This window comes from Lissotriton vulgaris, chromosome 5, assembly GCF_964263255.1.
Source record: "Lissotriton vulgaris chromosome 5, aLisVul1.2, whole genome shotgun sequence".
NCBI classification, from domain to species: Eukaryota; Metazoa; Chordata; class Amphibia; order Caudata; family Salamandridae; genus Lissotriton; species Lissotriton vulgaris.
In genome coordinates, this window is record NC_141693.1 from 1,290,311,417 (window position 1) to 1,290,330,976 (window position 19,560).

The 19,560-nt window shown below is 41.7% G+C and overlaps 1 protein-coding gene across 1 annotated transcript in view; it reads right to left on the reverse strand.

The window, feature by feature from the left end:
• Nucleotides 1-19,560, reverse strand: part of CELSR2 (cadherin EGF LAG seven-pass G-type receptor 2) — a 245,899-nt gene that overhangs the window by 82,340 nt on the left and 143,999 nt on the right. Inside the window, exon 3 of the mRNA XM_086919657.1 lies at nt 3,450-3,672. Coding sequence (XP_086775783.1) covers nt 3,450-3,672 — 223 coding nt within the window. The remainder of the gene's footprint in view (nt 1-3,449; nt 3,673-19,560) is intronic.

Genomic DNA, 19,560 nt, shown 5'->3' on the forward strand with positions numbered 1-19,560 from the left:
TGACCAAAACCAAAACCACTGCCTACTACCATAATCTGTGAGATTCTACGAAACAAACTTACTTGTCTGTAAACTTTAACTGAGAGTAATTGAGAGTAGTGACATTTCAAACTTGAATTCCTATTTAACATATGCTTTACACAAAAAATATATCAAGCCTAGTGCCATTATCATAACATTTCATAACAACAACCACTTTACCACAAGCCAAAAAGTGCAAACCAAACAGTCTTTTTAGTGAAAGCACACACATTCGGCCTAATCAAATCCTGAATTCAGAACTATTTTTTGTTATTCACATAGGTCAGGTGAAGTTAGTGATGGAAGGGGAGGGTTCTGGGCCTGCAATATATTCCACATGACCTTTTATCTGGTTGCTGTACAGAGAAAATCAAACAGTGAGAATCATGCAGTTACCCAAGAAACTTTAACAGCATTACAATGTCAGGAAACCTCAAGCTCATGCAGTCAGGCTGCTGCTGGATCAGGCAGCTGGATAAAAAAACGAAATAATCACAGCTATGTGGAGGAGAAGCGCTTGTTCTGAGGATACGCAAAACATGTACTCCTGGCTACTAACTTGCAGGCAGAGCCAAAGGCGGTCTCTATAGTACTCCCAAAAGCTCCTTTTAGGTTGATCACATTATGTCAGACGATAAAGCCAGACATAAAAAGGATATGTTAAATGCACCTGAGACACCTATACAACCCAATTTGAGGTCATCCATTCAATCTTAATGGAGGATTTACTCTTTGACAAAGGAAGAAAATAAATGTTGACATAAGAGACATAACATCACGCAAAACTATGGACCCCACAACTAGGAGACTATACAACCAGAGAAAGATAGTACTCTTGGAGGCTTCTCAGTGCTAGATATGGGGCGCACTGTGAAACATGAAACACTAGCTAGGTGAGGGTTCATTATCAATTTGAGTAGACAGATTTACAGTAATTCCATAAGAAATTTGGATTATTCTTCCAGGACTATTGTACTGCTTGTATATTTCTGTGTGTTTACAAAGAGTGTAAACCAGCCCTTTAACTCCTAATATTCACTATTTTTGTGGATTTCATGTTTTTTCTCAGTGTTTTCCAAAACTCTTAACATCAGTGCTTATCGATGTTTATTCAGCTGCCTAACATCCAAAAGAGACAAATACAGGGGTTTGCAGTGTTTACAAAACATATTGTTTCTACAGTGCTTATTATAAAGCACACATTTAATTGAAAGGAGAAGTAACACTAAGTATGTAGTGTCTTCCCACAGGCAGTGTGTTAAAAAGACTTATGTTAGACTGTTTTAAGCACAAAACGTCTGTGACTGCACTCTCCATCACACTCAAACCTTAATATCCTCTCTCATATTCACTCTGTCAAGACACTGTCTGGTTTACAGACTATGAATGGATTAAAAAAGTATGAGTGTTGCATTTAAATATTGGAAACAGGTGGAAGTAATTAACCTATTCTTACGGAATAATATGACATTGGAGGGGTGGGCGACACTGTCAACAGCACAGTACCTTCAGAAGCATAACCTTGAAGATTTTGGACTACACCAGATTAATTTGAAGACCTGCATTTTGAGGATTTTGAAACTTGATGTTTTAAGTATGCTCACCACTGCTTTTCTGCATTCTTTGCCTGACTATATTAAGCTGGTGCTAGTGTTGTGTGGACATTAATAGCTGTTAAGTGTCCTCATTGGAAATGTCTCACTTTAAAACATTTCTGACCTTTAAAACAGACATCATGTTGTATTTTGGGTCTTTAAATGTTGCTGTTACATTGTAACTATAGGCTCAATAACCCCAGCAGTAAAATGCAGTTGGGTAAAGAGCTAGGATTATCTGAAGGTATCACACATAGCAATGGGCCACCTTGAACTATGAATTTTGTTGGTTTGTGTAAAGTCTTGTATCACATTTTCACCACTATGTTATGTGCATGGTGACAGCACTCTTTTCACATGTACCTGCCACTATGCCTTGCATTGAATATTTAATGCCAGGGTTTTTTGGTAGATGACCTTCGATCAATGCTGACTTGTTAGAAAAGAGGGAGCAATTGGTTTCACTGGTCTCTGGATAAATGTTATAGTTCGTATTGGCCAAGATTTCTATGAGCCAACCATCTCACCAGTGAATAAAACAATGCCAAAAGATGAAATAATATTTTAATATTAAAAGATTCTATATGTTGTATTAAGAGATTATTTTAAACCGAAAACATGCTCCTAACCCCTGAACCTTTAATCCAAGCACTCAAAACTGGAGGAAACGAAAGGAAGAAACATTTTTTTAGTGACATCCTTAAATACAAATCTCAGGCATAATAATCTAAGCACAGTCTTTCTTGCTGCTACCTTGAATAACAAAGTTACATTGTGTTGGCCACTTCAGAAATAACTAAGAATTAGTCATTCCCTTTCACTCTCTTTTCTTTAAATGGTATTTTAATTTGTGGTTTTGCAGGTGTTTATCAATATGTATATGTTTGCACTGAGGATGGTTGTTTCCCTCTCTAGGGGGTTTATCAGTTGTTATAAGTTTAAACTTAAAACAGGATAGCCTACATATGTCATAGTGCCGCTTGGCAGACTTGTCAAATACAAAAATAAAATTTAGTTCATGACTGTTTAATTTTTTCTTGTAGGCATTCAGGATTAGACATCGCAATTAATAAGAGGTCATATACAGCATTTCAAATCTAAATATGTCACTGATACTGGGGCGACATTAACATTCCTTGGAAAACAAAGACGATAGGCAAGCATTGGCAAAGCCAATAGACCTGGTTTTGGCAGCCAGCATTTTGGATTCATCAATGCATGTTTTGTTTGTTATGGTTTTTAGACAACTTTATTGCTGGGGAATCTTCAGAAACCTCATCAATAGTACCTAAAGTCCCAAAAAATGTTTTGGCTCCTAAATGCACACATTGCTCTAAAGGTCCCTGGCACTGAAAAGCGCTAAATGTGGACGTGCTCCTTCTGAAAGGACAGAATGCTGTCATTCACAGTGAAGTTACCCTGTGGCTGAAGTGGACTGACCCACTGCCCCATGCAGTAGTGGGTGGAAGAAAAATATGACTGACACAATAACAGATCAATGGATGAAGAGGCCGGACTGAAACCCCCATATATCAATAACATATTTTGAGTAAAATCGAAAGGTCTTGTTTAATGCCAGACCTAAAAAGAGTTCTCTACCAATGAGAGCAGCAGCAGTCGAACCGGTCCTAAGAGACACAGTGTAGGACACAAATTGCGTGTCTGTCCTCGGCCTAGAAGTTGGTGTTAACTTAGGTGGAGCACTTGTACCAACAATGTCCTGTGCCCCTGGGCCGCTGGTGACTCTACTATAGTTTCCATTCTCTCTTCCTCGCACCTTTACTAATCCTAGTTCCAATGTACTCTGCAGCAGTGACCATGCCCAATACTCACATGAGGGAGATGGTGAACCGGAAGCGCTGTCGGAGGCCTTTGAAGGTGACAAAGGACTGTGCCGGGAAGCTGCGTGTGGTCATCTGGCAGTACGGCTTCTCATAATCACTGGACAGGCAGTCACACCTGAAGCCCCCTACCAGCAAGTTGACACATGTGCCACCGTTTCTGCAGACTCCTGCTGTGCAGCGACCTGATCGGACATTCAGCTCGCAGTGGTCTCCTGTTAAAAAGAGATAAAACAAAATGTAAACGTAATGTAGAATGTAATGTAAAATAATCAGGAAGAGAAAAGTAAATGCCACGTATCATAAAAGTGAGAAATCTGTGATTCATCCAGATAAGTGGACTTATGGAACTCCAGAAATTTGGGTAGCCCTGTAAAAAGTTTTAAGCAGCCGTCAAAATACCATCAAAGCTAATGCACTTTGCCTTGATATCCCCATAAAAAGAATTGTCCACCAGCTATCTAATGTACAAAGTAAGTGACCAATGACTTCATACAAAAAAGTGCAGTCCCACAGTTCAGTTGCTTGTCAAAACCAATGGGCGTACTGCAGTGGTCTCCGAGAGAAACAGCACAACAGGAGACCACAGAGGATCTGCAGTACAATAGACAACCGCAGGAGATCCATACCCATAATCAGTTTGCATGTTTCAATCAAGGAATTGGAAGAGGGACAGGGAGCCAGTATCAGGCCCAGAGAACAGGAGGAAAGCATACTTTGTGCTTCATTTGTTGTAGGCAGCGTTCATGTCATCCCTCCTAGGTGAAATCCATAATGATACACACAAATTTCAAGATTTTCTTGGACATATTAACTTTGTAAGTTGGTTCACAGCCACTCCAGTTGATGCATAAAGGGAAAGAACTGTAGCACAGCCTCAATTACCAAAAACAGACAATGTGGCACCATTAGAGTCAACATGCAGGGGGGGGGTTCATTGTGTCACTGCAATGGCCTGGTGCGGGGCACATGTTGATTTGGGGAAATCTGACTCCCCTCACACAATGTGGGGTTTCCTCTCACGTGTAGCTAGGAGCAGGGGAAACAGAATCACATCATGGGTGTGTACCGGTGTGTGGGTCTTGGGGGCTTATAAAGCCCTTTGGGCTCAAGGGTCGATCTCCTTGCCTGCCCCGTGTGCCTCAGACCGTACATGTACTGCCTCTAAACCAACTCATCCTACCCTCTTAAAGTTGCTGTTGGGGGAAGAAGGCAGTGTAAATATGTGCTAGTTGAGCGAGAGTTGGTTTGAAATGGTTGTAATTTCTTCTATACTTGTGGGAAACTTTACATCTCCTAGTTTAACACTATAATGCCCTGCATCACTAAATTTACCTTCGATGTTGACGTGCAGGAATTGGAAAAATGTTGGGACACTGGGTTGGGGATCGGGTCCAAGATAGAGCCTTTTGGGATGGGTGCCTGGTATCAACTCCCGAATATGGGTTGCAAGGGCACTGGAGCACATGGGTGATTTTTTTCATCGTATACAATCATTTTTAAGGGTCAAGGCCGTGGAATAAGGTGCCGTCAATAATTTTGGCAAGGCCAAATAAAAAACTATGGGATGGGTTTGGGGTTGAAGCAATTGGCCTTAAAAATCCACAGTTTTGCTGCTAGTCAAAATGTAATATTGATGTAAATATTACATCTGAAAATTGTTTGTTAGTTAAGATCTTCAGATTACCAGGTTACGTTGAAATGATATGGAATGTAAATGTTTTGTTAACATTAAAAGCATTCTTTGTTCCATATTTTGTAAATAAATGCAATTCAAGCTATACAAAGATCTGAAAAATTGGGTCTTTATGTTTGAGAGAACAGGAGGATCCTAGTCTTGCCAATCAGCAACCAATGGTCACACTTAAAGGATATGTAGTGCTCTTCCATTCCAACCTGCTTCACACGCATTGTATCATACACTATTGCCAATGCTTAGCAATTTTTTTTGTGTTGTAATTCTTTATTGAGAACAAAATCATGTTACATAGCAATCAATTTTTTATGTTTTTTTTACTAAATTATTTTGGAAATACAAATCGAAGCATGATTGTGGCCATTCATGTTGAGGTGCATCCAAAGACAAATACATATCCAGGAGAGTGAAGGTGTGAAAATAAAAAATATCATGGACTTATAAAGCAGCCACTTGTAATGAAACCAGTGTTCAACTGGTAACACGCACAAGCTAATTCTAGAATTATATACATTTACTCCGCCATTCTACCATCGTTTTTAACGCCGCCAAAGTAAACATTTCATATGTTATTGATTATTATAAGGAATCCTTTGATATGGGGCCAAATGAACTTCTAATTGCAGCACAATGTTTCCACCTATACAACCAGTGACATTTAAAAAGCACTAACAGTCATTAAGGACAAAAGTTAACCAGGTTATGGAAAACACCAAACCTTGAAATTTCACTAACATAGAAATAAAACAAATGCATCGACCATGAAGCAGAGTATTACTTCTTAAAGAGTATTCACCCAAACACAGAACACCAGGCAAAGGGGAAATTTAAGGCAACTTTTAATCGCAGGATCGTCTGTGTTAACTAAACTGCTTCCTGCTTTGGGCTGCTACAAAATTCTGCACCGGAACACCTGAAAACTAACCACCCTTTGTGTTCATCTTAGCGTCTCCGAAAACCAGGATATGTGCTACATTTACTGAAATTTGAGGGGGTGACAAGCAAAGATGGATCCAGCAAATGCGGAAAGGAAGCGATTTTTAGAACCAGTGAAGTGATCTTCAAAACTGAACAATTATTCACCTAAGCCGTTATGGGTGTTAGTTTATTGGTTCATTAAAAACATATGTATGCACTATATTTTGTTCACATTTGATAGAGTGTCAATCACTTGCCTTGCACAAATGACAATTCTGACTCCATATCAACTGTACGTGTTTCTAGTTTTAATATAATTAACAATGTTAGAAAAGTACCTCTTAAAATCCAATTTAGGTATATAGGACTCACATTTCTTATACTATACTGATAAGGCGGTACAGAACAACACAAACATAAATGTGATACATAAAAGGAGGGATTTTTATTGCTACAAAACTTTACACAATACTGGAAGCCATGTTTTGCAGTGATCTTGGAATCTGCTCGTACTATGAACACAAAAGGAAAACGGGGTCCAACTGGTATTTCCCCAGAAGACAATCGCGCTCTACTCCCTCCAAACCGTGGTTCACGGATTCCCTCAAAGAACTCAAGTTAGGGTGTAAGAAGTTAGAGCGGCGCCGGCACCATGAGTACTGTCCTTTGGCCAAGACAGCTCTCCGCGCAGCCCAGAGGGATTACTATGCAGCTATTAAGAAACTTAAAGGTGACTTCTATGCAGAGAGAATTGCCAAGGCCAACAACAATAGTAAAGAAATGTTTTCTATTGTTTGCAGCTTTTGGTCCCCCCTGTGCTGAACAAACGAGCCTTCCTGTCTCATCAGAATGGTGCGAGGACCTTTCCACCTTTTTCATTGATAAGATTCAAAAGATTTAGGATAGTCTAGGGATGAAATCTCGCGAGCAGAGGAATTTTCCTCTGCTGTCGCTCCCATGCTCCAGATCACCTACCCAGTTTCTAAGACAGTTTCGGCCCGCTGATGGGCGGGATTTATTAGCCATCCTTACATCCCTGAAATCAGGATACCCCTCTGACCCCTGTCCGCCAAGAGTCCTGGGCGGGGTTGCCGAGGCGGTACATCTAGAGGCAGAATCTATTATCAACTGCTCCCTTCGGTCTGGCACAGTCCCCCGGCAATGGAAGCAAGCCAAACTCCTTCCTCTCCTTCTGCCGATCCTTCCATATCCTCTAAAGTTGGTTTTTCGGCAACAGGAGGCGTTTGTCGAGTCCTCTGGTACTCTTCATCCTGCGCAATCAGGGTTTAGGGCTTCTTACAGCACGGAGACGGCGCTGGTTGGGATAACCGAGGCAATCAGAGAGTACCTGGATGCGGGCGGCAGGGCGGCTCTGACATTATTGGACCTCTCTGCCGCCTTCGACATGGTGCCCCACCAGCAACTTCTTGCCCGACTATCTGCCATTGGCATTGTGGGCCCAGCCTGGGACTGGGTTAAGTCTTTTCTTGAAGACCGCACCCAGCAGGGGTGGATGCCGCCTTTTTCATCATCTATCAGGAAACTTTCCACGGGAGTCCCACAGGGTTCTACACTCACCCCCCTGCTTTTCAATATTTATTTGAAACCCCTGATTTTCTTAGCTGAGGAGCTGGGCGTTAAAATAATGGCCTATGCCGATGACACTCAGCTTCTATGGTCTAGGGGTACGGTTTGGGGAAGATTTTCGGTTCCCTGACCAAATTAATAAACTCACTGGAGTCTGTTTTGGTACTCTTAAAGCTTTGAGACGATTCCTCCCCCTGCTCCCGCGCCCTGCCAAAAAAAATGGTTGCCCGGGCACTTATCCTCTCCCGCCTTGACTATGCCAATGCTCTCTACATTGGTATACCAGGCTATCTTTTAAAAAAACTCCAGGTCATACAGAACGCTGTGGCCGGACTCCTGTTCAATATCTCGAGGAGCTCTAGCGTTCAGCAGCATTTACGCAACCTTCACTGGCTCCCTGTGGCCCAGCGAGTGCATTTTAAAGCATTGACCATGACACACAATGCCCTTCGTGGCTCTGGTCAAGCCTACATCAGAACACGTTTCGCGTTTTATACACCAAGGCGACCTTTACGCTCATCCCTCCAACGTCGGCTGGTGGTCCTTAGGTTCCGTCGGTCGCAGATTGGGGGCCAGTCTTTATCGGTCAAAGCAGCTATGGTGTGGAATTATCTACCAGCAGATATCCAGCATATTTGCATCTTTAAAAAACATCTCAAAACTTTTCTGTTTAAACAGCTGCCTTAATATCTTTGCTCCCTCCTGCCACTGTCCACTTGCGCGCCAGGACACTCCCGAATATTAGTGCGCTGTATAAATTCCCATATAACATAACATATTTAAAAGGTAAAAATAATAGGGTAAATAAATAGGCGATTAAAGAGGGAGGATGATTGTGGAGATAAATACAATCAAATGCGAATATAGAAAATTATCTGAATAAATGGACCAAATGTTTAGGTGATGAATAAAGAAAAGGCGCATATTGGGGACAGGGCAATTTAATATCCCTGGAGATGAAACATAGTGGAAGATGGGCACATGAAAAATGGAGGTGGATAAAATATGGAGGTGAACAGAATATGCAGATTCATGAAGGAAGTGTAGTGAACCGGAGTAACATTTACAAAGAAATGGCAGGGATTTGCGTCATTGTATTAAGAACCTGGATAAATAGCTAGGGGAAGGGAGACAACAAGAGAGGAGCTACATAGAGGAGATGGACTAAAGTGGGATGCAAATAAAGGAAGGCAGATAGAGGTGATGTGTGCATAAAGGAGAGGACAAGAACAAATAAAAGATTGGGACAGTAATTACAGCTGGAGGTGAATAAAAGGTGGTAGAGCATTAATATATGTCAAATGAAGGGCAGGAGGTCAGTAAAGGAGGGAGGAGGAGAACAAAGGCACAAGCAGGTCAGCCTAACTGGAAAAACGATTTCAAATAGGCTTTAAAAAAAATTCCTTTGGTGTGTCAAATACCCGGAAATATAGAGCAAACATAAGCTTATGTTGTGTAATAATACCATGCCCTTCGACTCCTCCTTTCCCTCCCCTACACCGCCCCATAGGCACAGTTTGATCTCATGATGAGACCCTTCCCCCACAGTTAATCTCTCGACTGCCCTGTCTTCGACCTCCCCTGCCTCCCACTTCCAAGAAGGACCGCTAAATTTATCACCATTGCTTCCCTCTAAATGTCCCTCTCCTGGTCAGCAGCTTGGCAGTTGTCATGGAAACCATTAACCTCTCCAGACCACCCCCTAGGCAGAAGAAACAAAGACATATTCACAGCCCCCACTACCCCTTTCAGCTCAAGGCACCATTACAAATCCAGCACTGATGATGATGAGGCCTCAAGCAAAAATATTTCCACAATAACAACAAATGGAGTTTGAGGGTAAGCTGACCCTCTGGGGGCAGGGGAGTGTCACACATAGGAAGTAACGTGCGCAGGAGGACTGTACCGGTCCTATTTGCTGATGGATTTGGTAGTGTTTGGGTATAATCCAGCTTAATTAGGCATGAATGATCAAACATTGTGAATGAGTACTGGCTCACTCATTTATAGGAGTGAATGACGACAGCTGTGGACAGTATCATCAGGATTTGGGCCCTGCGACCCGCCCACTGTTTTTCAGAACGACTCCTTGTTTGCCATTTTGTCCCAGGTGGTCTCCGAACCCTAAAAGCTACCAAGGGATCTAATCTGGTGCTTACGAGCCAAACACTAGACCTGTGCTGGCGGTAACAAAAGTGGCCTGCTTCACCCCCCACACCTCCCCTGCTTCCTCAATGGGAAAGTAATCCCTCTTAAATATGGAGTCCGATGGTTGGTGGTAGATAATTGAATTCTAAGAGTGAGGGCGCTACCGCCTTATTACTGTTCCCTTGTGGTGAAATGAACACACCCTCATATAAACTCCTTTCGTCTCCCATAACCTACTTCCTACCACTTCCAAATGAGATTTAGTTTGACTGTAATGTATGTTTGTGATCCCTTTTCTGAAGGATGCGTGCCTGCAGTACAGTAGTTTTTTCCACTAAAGGGCAAGTGTTTACCGGAGCCAGAAACACTACTTTTTTAGGTCTTTATAGAGACAGTTTTTAGCTTCCTGTAGTCGAAGCCCAATTGCGCAGTTCAGTGGTCTTTAGGCCAGCCCAATACTTCTCATATCTTGACTTTCTTGTCATTCTCATTTGCTTGCTTTTTATTCAATGGTTTTCCATCCTCTTCTTCTGTTTACCTCTTCCCTGGAACATAGCTTCTTTACCATCTTGTTGATAGGATGCCTTGTATTCTTCCACTGCTCTCAATAAAGGAACTACTTTTTTTGAAAATAACTTATCAATATAAACTATGCATATTAATTGTGGGCCTTACAAGCTCATCAGTGAATACCTAATGCTTGGGTGTTAACTGTACTATTATGGACTGAACTAAGATGGGGTTTTTGTCTTGTCCTGCAAAGTCAGGAATGGGGCTTTCACATGCTTTATCAGCACCAGATTTCAAAGAATTTCAACAAGGTATCTTGGGCAGCAATATGTGAGCGATCACCAGAGAAAAGCCAACCTTGGAAACCTTCAGTGGATGGCCTTTTTCCTCATTGAAGATGAAGGCTATGGGTTAAGACTATTTTATATACAAGGCACCCATTTATCAGGTTCACGGAATTAGTTGACTACAAGCCAATGGTAGGTGAGAAAATCCAAGATGCTTGTAACTTAATACTTTTGGCAGTAGCACAGCTCAGTGGATTGAGCACCTGCTGATTAAATATGTGTGTAACCTACAATTCACCAGTTCAAGCCCTAGTAGCGGAGTCACAGCATTTTATACTCCTAAAGTAAAAAACACAAGTACACTGGGTTGAGCTATCAATAAAACTTCCTTTGGCAGTAAGTACTAGCGAAAAACATTACTATTGTTCAACTCTGAACCTGCAAAGTACTATGTTTGAAAGCAGTTTCCTAAGTACTCTGAACAAAAACAGGAAAAACCAATGAGCACATAATTTAGCATTATAGATCTACACAGTGTAAGATTATATTCATATGCTCTCTGTATTATACTTATGAATTTAAATAGTCTCTCTCTCTATATATACATATATATATTATATACATACATTCACACACATGGAGAGGGGCTGGGGAGCATATCAACAGATTACTGTGTCGTACACCAGTTTCCTACTTCGGTCTTCCTTTGTCATATTTGGAAATGTGTGCGTGGTAGAAAAAGATTTTGATTGGCATGAATCCAGAGCTGTCAATCCTGCACCCTTGAGCAGCACCAACACGCCCCTGAATCAAACCATTAGACCCACTCTTTCCGGTGTCTCAGAATTATCCTGGGGGGACGCAATTTAAAAAGAAAACTTATTAAGTGCTCCTCGGATTACCAGAGCGAGGTATGATGAAGACTGCCACAGTAAACCAGACCAACAATGTGCAGTCCGCCTTCAGCACCAATATCCCGTTACTGGGTCCCAGGCAGGGAGCTCGTCCACCCTGGGGCCACAACTCTCTACATCACCTGCTGATACCTGCCGCAGCCTGTCGCGACTTTGGCAATGGTGGGTAAATCGAGAATAAGCCGAAAGGCTACACCTTCACTTTCTGGAATTCCCAGACACAAACAACATTATTAGTAATATTACATTTCCAACCCTTTAATCATTAATAACTCAACCTACACATCACAGCTTCTCATTGTGACAGGGTAAAACCAGATGTTTACACTTTTAAAGTCGATGAAAGTAGCTATAGGTAAAAATAGCACCAATTAGCATCCTAAATGGAATGGTGTTATTGGCTCACCCAGTCAGGATGCGCAGAAACCAGGGACTTGAAGCAGAAAGGCATAGGGGGCATGTCTTTATCTGCCACTCAAGTGAGATTAAGGCAACAGGTGATTATACTTCTGGTGGGCATTAACATCACTTTCCTTTCATTATGCACCCTGAATTTCAGACCTGCTGTTAATGACCTCAGAAGATGGCGCTAAGCACTGAAAGTGCAACTGGACAGTTCTCTGTCATTCTCAGTTTTATTATTATTATTACTCATTAATTCCAGTGTCCTGAATATAATACGGTTGTTGGAAGAAACTGCACTAAGATTTATCTCAAATGCAGGCTCCCTTAAGAAAAATGTTGACACACAACTCTACTTAAACATTTGAAGTTGAGTAATGCATCTCAAGAAAAATACCAAAAAACGCCAGTTTCTAACTTCCTAAAATATTACCTATTTTCTGAAATGAGTGCCGAGTCAGTCCTGCAATTCTTCTCTGTCTGCATTGCGTTTTAATGTGACCTCTAATAGCCAAGACGTATTTTCTGTCCAGAACACCACTTGTACTTGTAAATAAAAAAAAACTCTCTATAGGTAACTCTGCATGTACAATTCTATAGAGAGCTGTCGGATCCCCTTCTCGGCGCTATCTTGATGAGCTGACTGGTGCCTTCCATCCAACAGAAAGGATCACCTGGTCATGGCTCTGGGACCCTGGCTGCAGGTGGCCGGAGCTCAAATCTGGAGTGGGGCGTACTAGCTATTGCCTCCTACAGGCATTTCAAAGAAACGGTCTGTGGATGTAGGCAGAGCGCACTATTTCAGAAAAGATACAAAATAAAGACCTCCCGCGGGGAGGCAGGTTCTGAAAACAGCCATGGCCTTGTGACACAATATACCACACAGAAAGAGGAGTGTGGGCCCGATAGCGTTTGAAGGGGCGCGCAACCTGCTGGCGATACCAGCGTTAAAGTAGGGCTAGAGCAACGCAGCTCACAACTCTGGGTACAATATTTCCCGAAAGAAGAATGTAAAGTATTCCAGGGGAGGTGGGTTCGCGTGGGGTGGTGCTCCGTGTGTGTGGCTGCGCGGCTGCAGAGGAGCACGGCGCGGCACGGCGGCGGAGGCCACGGACACGCATAGCCGGGCTCCAGCGATCCGCGAGGGGCCAGGACACCGGGCGCTCTCCGGGTGGGCCGGCGCTGTGCAGACCTCGGGTGGCATCTCCAGCCGTCCGCGCTATGAAAGGCTTCTTGGGTTTCAAACAGCAAGGCAGGGCCGACAGTTCTACCTCCAGAAACAAATGTCTTGGAGTGAAATGATTAAAGTGGCCAGCGCAGTGGCCAGCTAACCGGACACGTCAGCAAGAACTACGCCGAGCAGGCCTCCGTGCAGGGACATTTTAAGGATTTTGGGGGCCCTGGACCAAGCATATTTTGGGGACCCCTTATAGTAATAGTTGGTAATTTATGATCCCATTTCAGTTCTTTCATGCACTTTTTGGCCGAGTCACTGATAGTGCAAAGACACTCTTGTACAAATTCGAAATGTGCTTACATGCAATATTCAGGGATAGTGACGTGTGTTTTCAATATGTAACACAGCAGCTGGTCGCTAATTTTAGTGCAAAATGTTGCATGAAACTAACATTTCTCTACAAAATGTCTGTAATAGACACACATATCACTGCACTGAAAATAAAGCAAAGGAAAGTGGTATTTAAAACAATGTGTTTAAGAATCATTCACTGCCATCAAGGCAAGACTCTGCAGAACAGATCTGATTCTATCAGGGGCTGTCCCAGGGCCCACTTTGTCCATGCCTTAAAACGAGTGGTTTATTGTGCCTACAAACTACTTGTGCACTGAGATTTTATCTCACCACAGGGATGTCACCCACTTCTGCGCAGACTGAACTGATAACGGACAACTCAGCAGGAGATTTTGTGGCATGAATGCCACTCACAGGCCTGCTGAATGCCAATACATACTTCTCATCTTAGGCCGGACAGGTCAAGATACACTGGCCCACATGCATCATTCATTTTTGGAGTCGCAAACGGTGCGATTCCTTAAAATCGGCTGTTTGCGATTCCAAAAATGCTTTTTGGAATGCATGAAGCATTTTTTGAAATCGCAACATTTTTGCGATTTCCAAAAATGCGATTGCTTTTAGGAAATCGCAAATTTGCGATTTCCTAAAAGCAATGCATGATTAATTTTGAAATTGCGAATTCGCAATTAGAGGGACAAATTTACCGAGTAGTTAAACTACTCGGTAAATTTGCAAAAAGTGTAATTAACACTTTTAACGCATTTTAAAAGCATTCATGTTACGGACACACATGTCCTTAGGACATGTGTGTGTGCAACATGATGCAAAAAATACATTTCAGGGGTGCAGGGGGGGTCCTTTGGACCCCCCCCCTGCACCCATGAAATTTTCTAAGTGCCACTCGCAATTTGCATTGACTCCTATGGGCCTTTTGGCCCATAGGAATCAATGGGAATTGCGAAAATTAACTTAAGAATTCGGTATTTCTTTGGGATTCGGTAAAAATTGCGATTTTTACCGAATCACAAGGAAATACCGAAAAAAATGATGCATAGCATTTTGCACTTCTTAATTTGCGATTCCTTATTTTTCGCAAATTAGGAAGTGCAAAATGTCACAATGATGCATGTGGGCCACTGTGCCTGGAGCTCTTCATCTTCAGAGGAAAAGGAGCAAACATTGATAAAGCCAACAGGCCAGGCAGTAGCTACCCTTTTAACTTTGTGAATGCAAATTTCTTGTTTTGTGTTAGTTTTTATCAAACTTTATTTACAGAGGAAGTACTAGGCTATTGTAAATATATTTTTTTATAATTGACTACAAGCAAAAATATTTTTCCTGGTCTCAGAAGCCTACACTGCCACAGTAGTCCATGAAACTGAAGGAATCTACTTTGTGTGTTGCTGTGCCCCTTGTGAAGGAGAACACAATCACTCACAGTGGAGTAGACCAACGGATTAAGTGGCACATGGGTCCATTGTGTATGCCCCAGTGGCAGAAGAAAATGGGAATGACACAACAAACAAATGGATAAAGAGCGTGCTTTGCTTGTAAGTATATTGTATATCAAACTTTAGTAAAATCAAAAGGTCTCGGCTAACACAGACCTAACCAGAGGCAGAAATTGTGAGAGGAACTCCCATCTAACAAGCATTGACAAAGCCAATACGTCTGAGTTTCCGGTGCTAATGCATATAGCGTTAGCACAGTAGGAAGCCACCATGAGCGGACAGAGAGGGCCACACAACCCATGCTAACCAGGTGAAAAAGATAATAAACAAACATTGGAAAGTTCTCACATCTGGCTGCTTGAACTATGAGAAACCAAAGTTTTTATTTTGAGCAGGCAGGTCTCTAAAAGACTGCTTGGTCCAAAGATGGGCTTACAAAATAAACCGAGTAGTGCTCTCTGGAATTTACCACCAATCTCAGGTAATTTCCCATGAAAACTAAACAACAGGACTTGGATTGAAAACACCATGGGCCATTAAGACTCATGCCATATGTGACTCTCAACACGTGATCTACGTGATCATATCTGAATGTAGATTGAAATGTTTTGCCATGTCAAGAAAAGTCAAAATTTGAATCAATGAACACAGAAGTACATTCAGATGTCAAAAACACAGCGACTAAACTAACGAGACACTCCCTGGAGATAGGACATCCCGAATGCAAATGATTTTGAGTTGTGCACCAGTGAGAAGCTGACACCCACAGAAAAGAATATGGAACCCAAATTACTGTGGTACGAACAACGGTGGATTTACTGTTTGAACACATCCCACGAATTGAATGATGATGTGTCTTGGAGCCAACTACACTTGTATTAATGTATTTGTTAAGCTTGGCAAACTACATTTAGTTCCCTCTTTCTGTCAAATATATCGGGCAGCGTTTTACCAACAATGGCCACCTCCAGATAACCACTTAACCTGGGGAGGTATACCACCAGTAGCAACTTACTTTCTCTTTCCATTGTGAGATACAAATTGTCCCTCTCTCTACACATATAAACAAGAGATTAAAATAATCATATGGTATTTCTCACCATGAAGCTGATAATCTCATGGGCTGTTTAAAAATAATTTGTTAAATAATATCAATCTCTTTCCTGTATCATGAAACAGGAACTTGGGCGAGCCAGCTTCCATCCATCACATGAATGCTTGTAAGGTTCAAATAATTAGATCATTCCCCCTTTTTAATCTTGGTCCATAACTGAACTATATGCTTTACATTGTTCCATCAATAACCCATTACGTCTTACCAGGCATAACATTTGAGAGATTTTTAATCTTTCTCTACCCTAACTGTATAAGGATCCTTGATCACAGGGATCAACATTTCACATTTCTCCCGGGCCGACGTAGATAAGAACATCTGTTATTTTTATTTGAGGAGTTTTGTATAGCGCAAACTTGACCCAAAGGTATCAAAACGCTTTACATGAGCACTAGTTCCATTACAGACGGACACATTCATTTTGTTAGGCATTAGATTAAGTGGTTTGCCCAGAATCAAAGGATGTTGAGCCTCCCTGCCGAGACTCGAACCAGGTTCCCCAGCTTTGAGGTTGACCACTCTAGGGGTTGGACGACATCCTCTCTCAAATATGCACCCTGGAGTCCTCACATCATGATAAGAACCCCCCCGCCATCTATGCATCATTTACGGGAAAACAGTGTCCAACAGCAGTGGTCCCTTGATGAGGCAAGGCTCATAATTGTGAACACTTCTTTTGCTCCTCACGACCATGACTTAGTCGCTGCTTCAGATCCATTCGAGCTGCCTGCTATCACGGTAGCATTCACCTCACTTAACTAATAGCGCCCTTTTTCTCAACTTGATGACATACCCCTATCACCTCATTCTGTGGACAACAGCTTTCACGACCTAACAGAGAAAGTTATTTTCACCAGTCTCTCTCATTTTTTCATTTTTTTTTCCTAGGACTTCATTTAAACTAGGTAATTCTAGAAGGGGATATTAATTACAAGTACTACATAGTAAAACCTCAGGTACAAAACACTACACACCGCTGGGTTTTTCTCGATGATGGGTTTGTAGATACTCGCTCAAGCTGACCTTCGTTATTCTTTCACTGCATGAAGAACAACAATGCATGTTTCTATCTTTTTCTCTTTTTATCATATGTCATTACAAGCAAATGAGCGGGGTTCATCCCTCATCCATTTGAAGCCCTGACACCTCATACTGCGATTAACAAAGGTTCCATTCGCTACTGTAAAAGCGTAATATTAGAGATGTGCTTCCACCATGCCCAGGTTGCAAGCATAACCTATATGGAAGTAAGTTGACAATATTATATAAATGTGAAAACACTTGCAGGACCACCGTTTGCTGAGATTATTTGCATCACCTTGTGAGTTTCACTAGGTACACAGATAATGTGTGAGCTTGCAGTGTTTTTACAGACATGTGGTGCTGTTATATTAAACACTTTGCTTGCTACTATGTTTTCTTGCAGGTTATTATCCTTGGCATGATTGGTCAGGTATGATTAATAACATTTCAAATCTATGTATGAAATCCACTTCGAACTAGGCTGGTATTAGAGCTGGCCTGGCAAAGGCAAGCGACCCTGTGGGACAGAATCAAGGCCAAAACATGTTGGGAAAATGATATGGATTGATGACTCAATAAGCTTATTGTGACTCCATACAGAACTGTTTTTTAATCATATCTGGGGAACCCAGTTAATAAAATGGAAACCTCTTGGGGAAAACATTTGGATCCCTGCTGTTGACCAGAAAAATTATTATCAAGAACTCCTGACTAGCACTTGAGTCTGTAGAAGTGGTATTCCTCTACCTCAGCATGGTTAGGTAACTGATGATGAAGCATACCATAACCAGTGGGTGAGGTGACCTATCCAATTCTTAATGGATTCCTACAAGTAAAGTAAGGTAAGTGTGCTACCGCTCCTTTGGTTGATAAGACCTGTGCATTCTTTGTGTTATTTGTTTATAGGGACACCATGTTTAGGTCTATAAAATACTCCTCAACTCTGTGTGTGTGTGTGTGTGTGTATAAGTAACAGGTAACAAGAACAGACACATCAACCCATACCAAAGTACCAAGAGAGTTAAGAATACGAGAAGGGCAGACCAGGTAACAGATGCAGCAATCTACATACCCAAGAGCACCATGAACATCATCTGTGAGGCCCGATCTAGCAATCTACCATAATAAAGCTTCATATTGTAGTTTCCATCTATCAGAGCTGGAAATATCAAGCATTAACATAACCAAATGTGGTGGTACTCAATGTATTGACCTCTGAAGGACAGATGGCTGAATTCGTTTTGCTGGGATTCAAACTCTTCACCCTACAGGTCAAAAAATATGTCAACAACAAGTGCTTACTTTGCAGATCCACCTAACCAGCCTACAACAAGATGAACAAAATGCACTTTCTTTTTCTTCGAAAAAACAAGTCCATGACCCCTGATCTACAGGGGAGCATGTAGGAGGGGGGCTGCTCGGGTAAACTGGTCAGACACACAAATCAACCAATACAACAAAACAGAGGGCATCATTTATAAATGAAGGGATGTCCAGGAGCATCAAGCTTAGACCAAACGAACCAGAGGCTTTGGACTTCTAGAGAGCATATCTTTAGATGGGGGTGTATAAATCTTTATAAATGTTCAAAATGCTATGAAGACTTTGACATCATTGCAGGATGACTGGTTAAATATACATACATACAGATCTAAAGCAACAACAGATAAAAGACAAGCATTGACAAGGCAATAGGTCTGGTTTTAAAGGAATGACTTATGGTAATGTGAAGCATTACAATATTGAGCATGGCAATGGATTTTAAATTATGTGGAACCAAAGAACTGTAGAATAATATTGGTGTAGGTTAAAAGGTCAGGTAACAGTTGCACTGTTAAGCTAGATCTAAAAATCCATGTAGGTTAATGAATGTCCTTCTACCATCTGTGCTGTTGTCAGAGAAAAACATAAATTATATAGTTATTTAAGACACTTTAATAGCGTGCCCCTGACAATTCAAGCGTAGGCAGCTGGATAAATAAACAAAATGATCACAGCTGCATGGGAGGCAAGCACTTTTTGTGGACGCACACAACTTCTCACCCATCAAAACATATACTCCTGGCTCCCAACATGTGGGCTGAGCCAAAGCCCCTCTCTAGTGATGCTCACATAATTGTCTGGCAACAGATGCGCTGTCAAGACAGACCATAAAAATGACTTTTGGGTATTTTGGAACATGTGCATAAATCTACACTAGTTAACGAACCAAATGCATGGGGCTTTAAGGTAAGGCAGGGGCATATATTCATATATCAATATGCATTAAACATTTTGAGAGGGGCAAGTGCACCATCCTTCAAACCCAAAAGAATATAGATTATTAAAGATGGACATGTAGGCATACCAATAGGAGCGGGGACATTTTGGTTTAAGATTTTTAGAGAGGACAAATGTATCAATCTATAGGCCAGCAAACAATTGTGAGAAACCAAAAATAAACAAGTGGGGTGATGCAACAATCCATTGACCAAGAGTAAACATCTACAGAGAGAGATGGACATCAAGGCACAGACCAA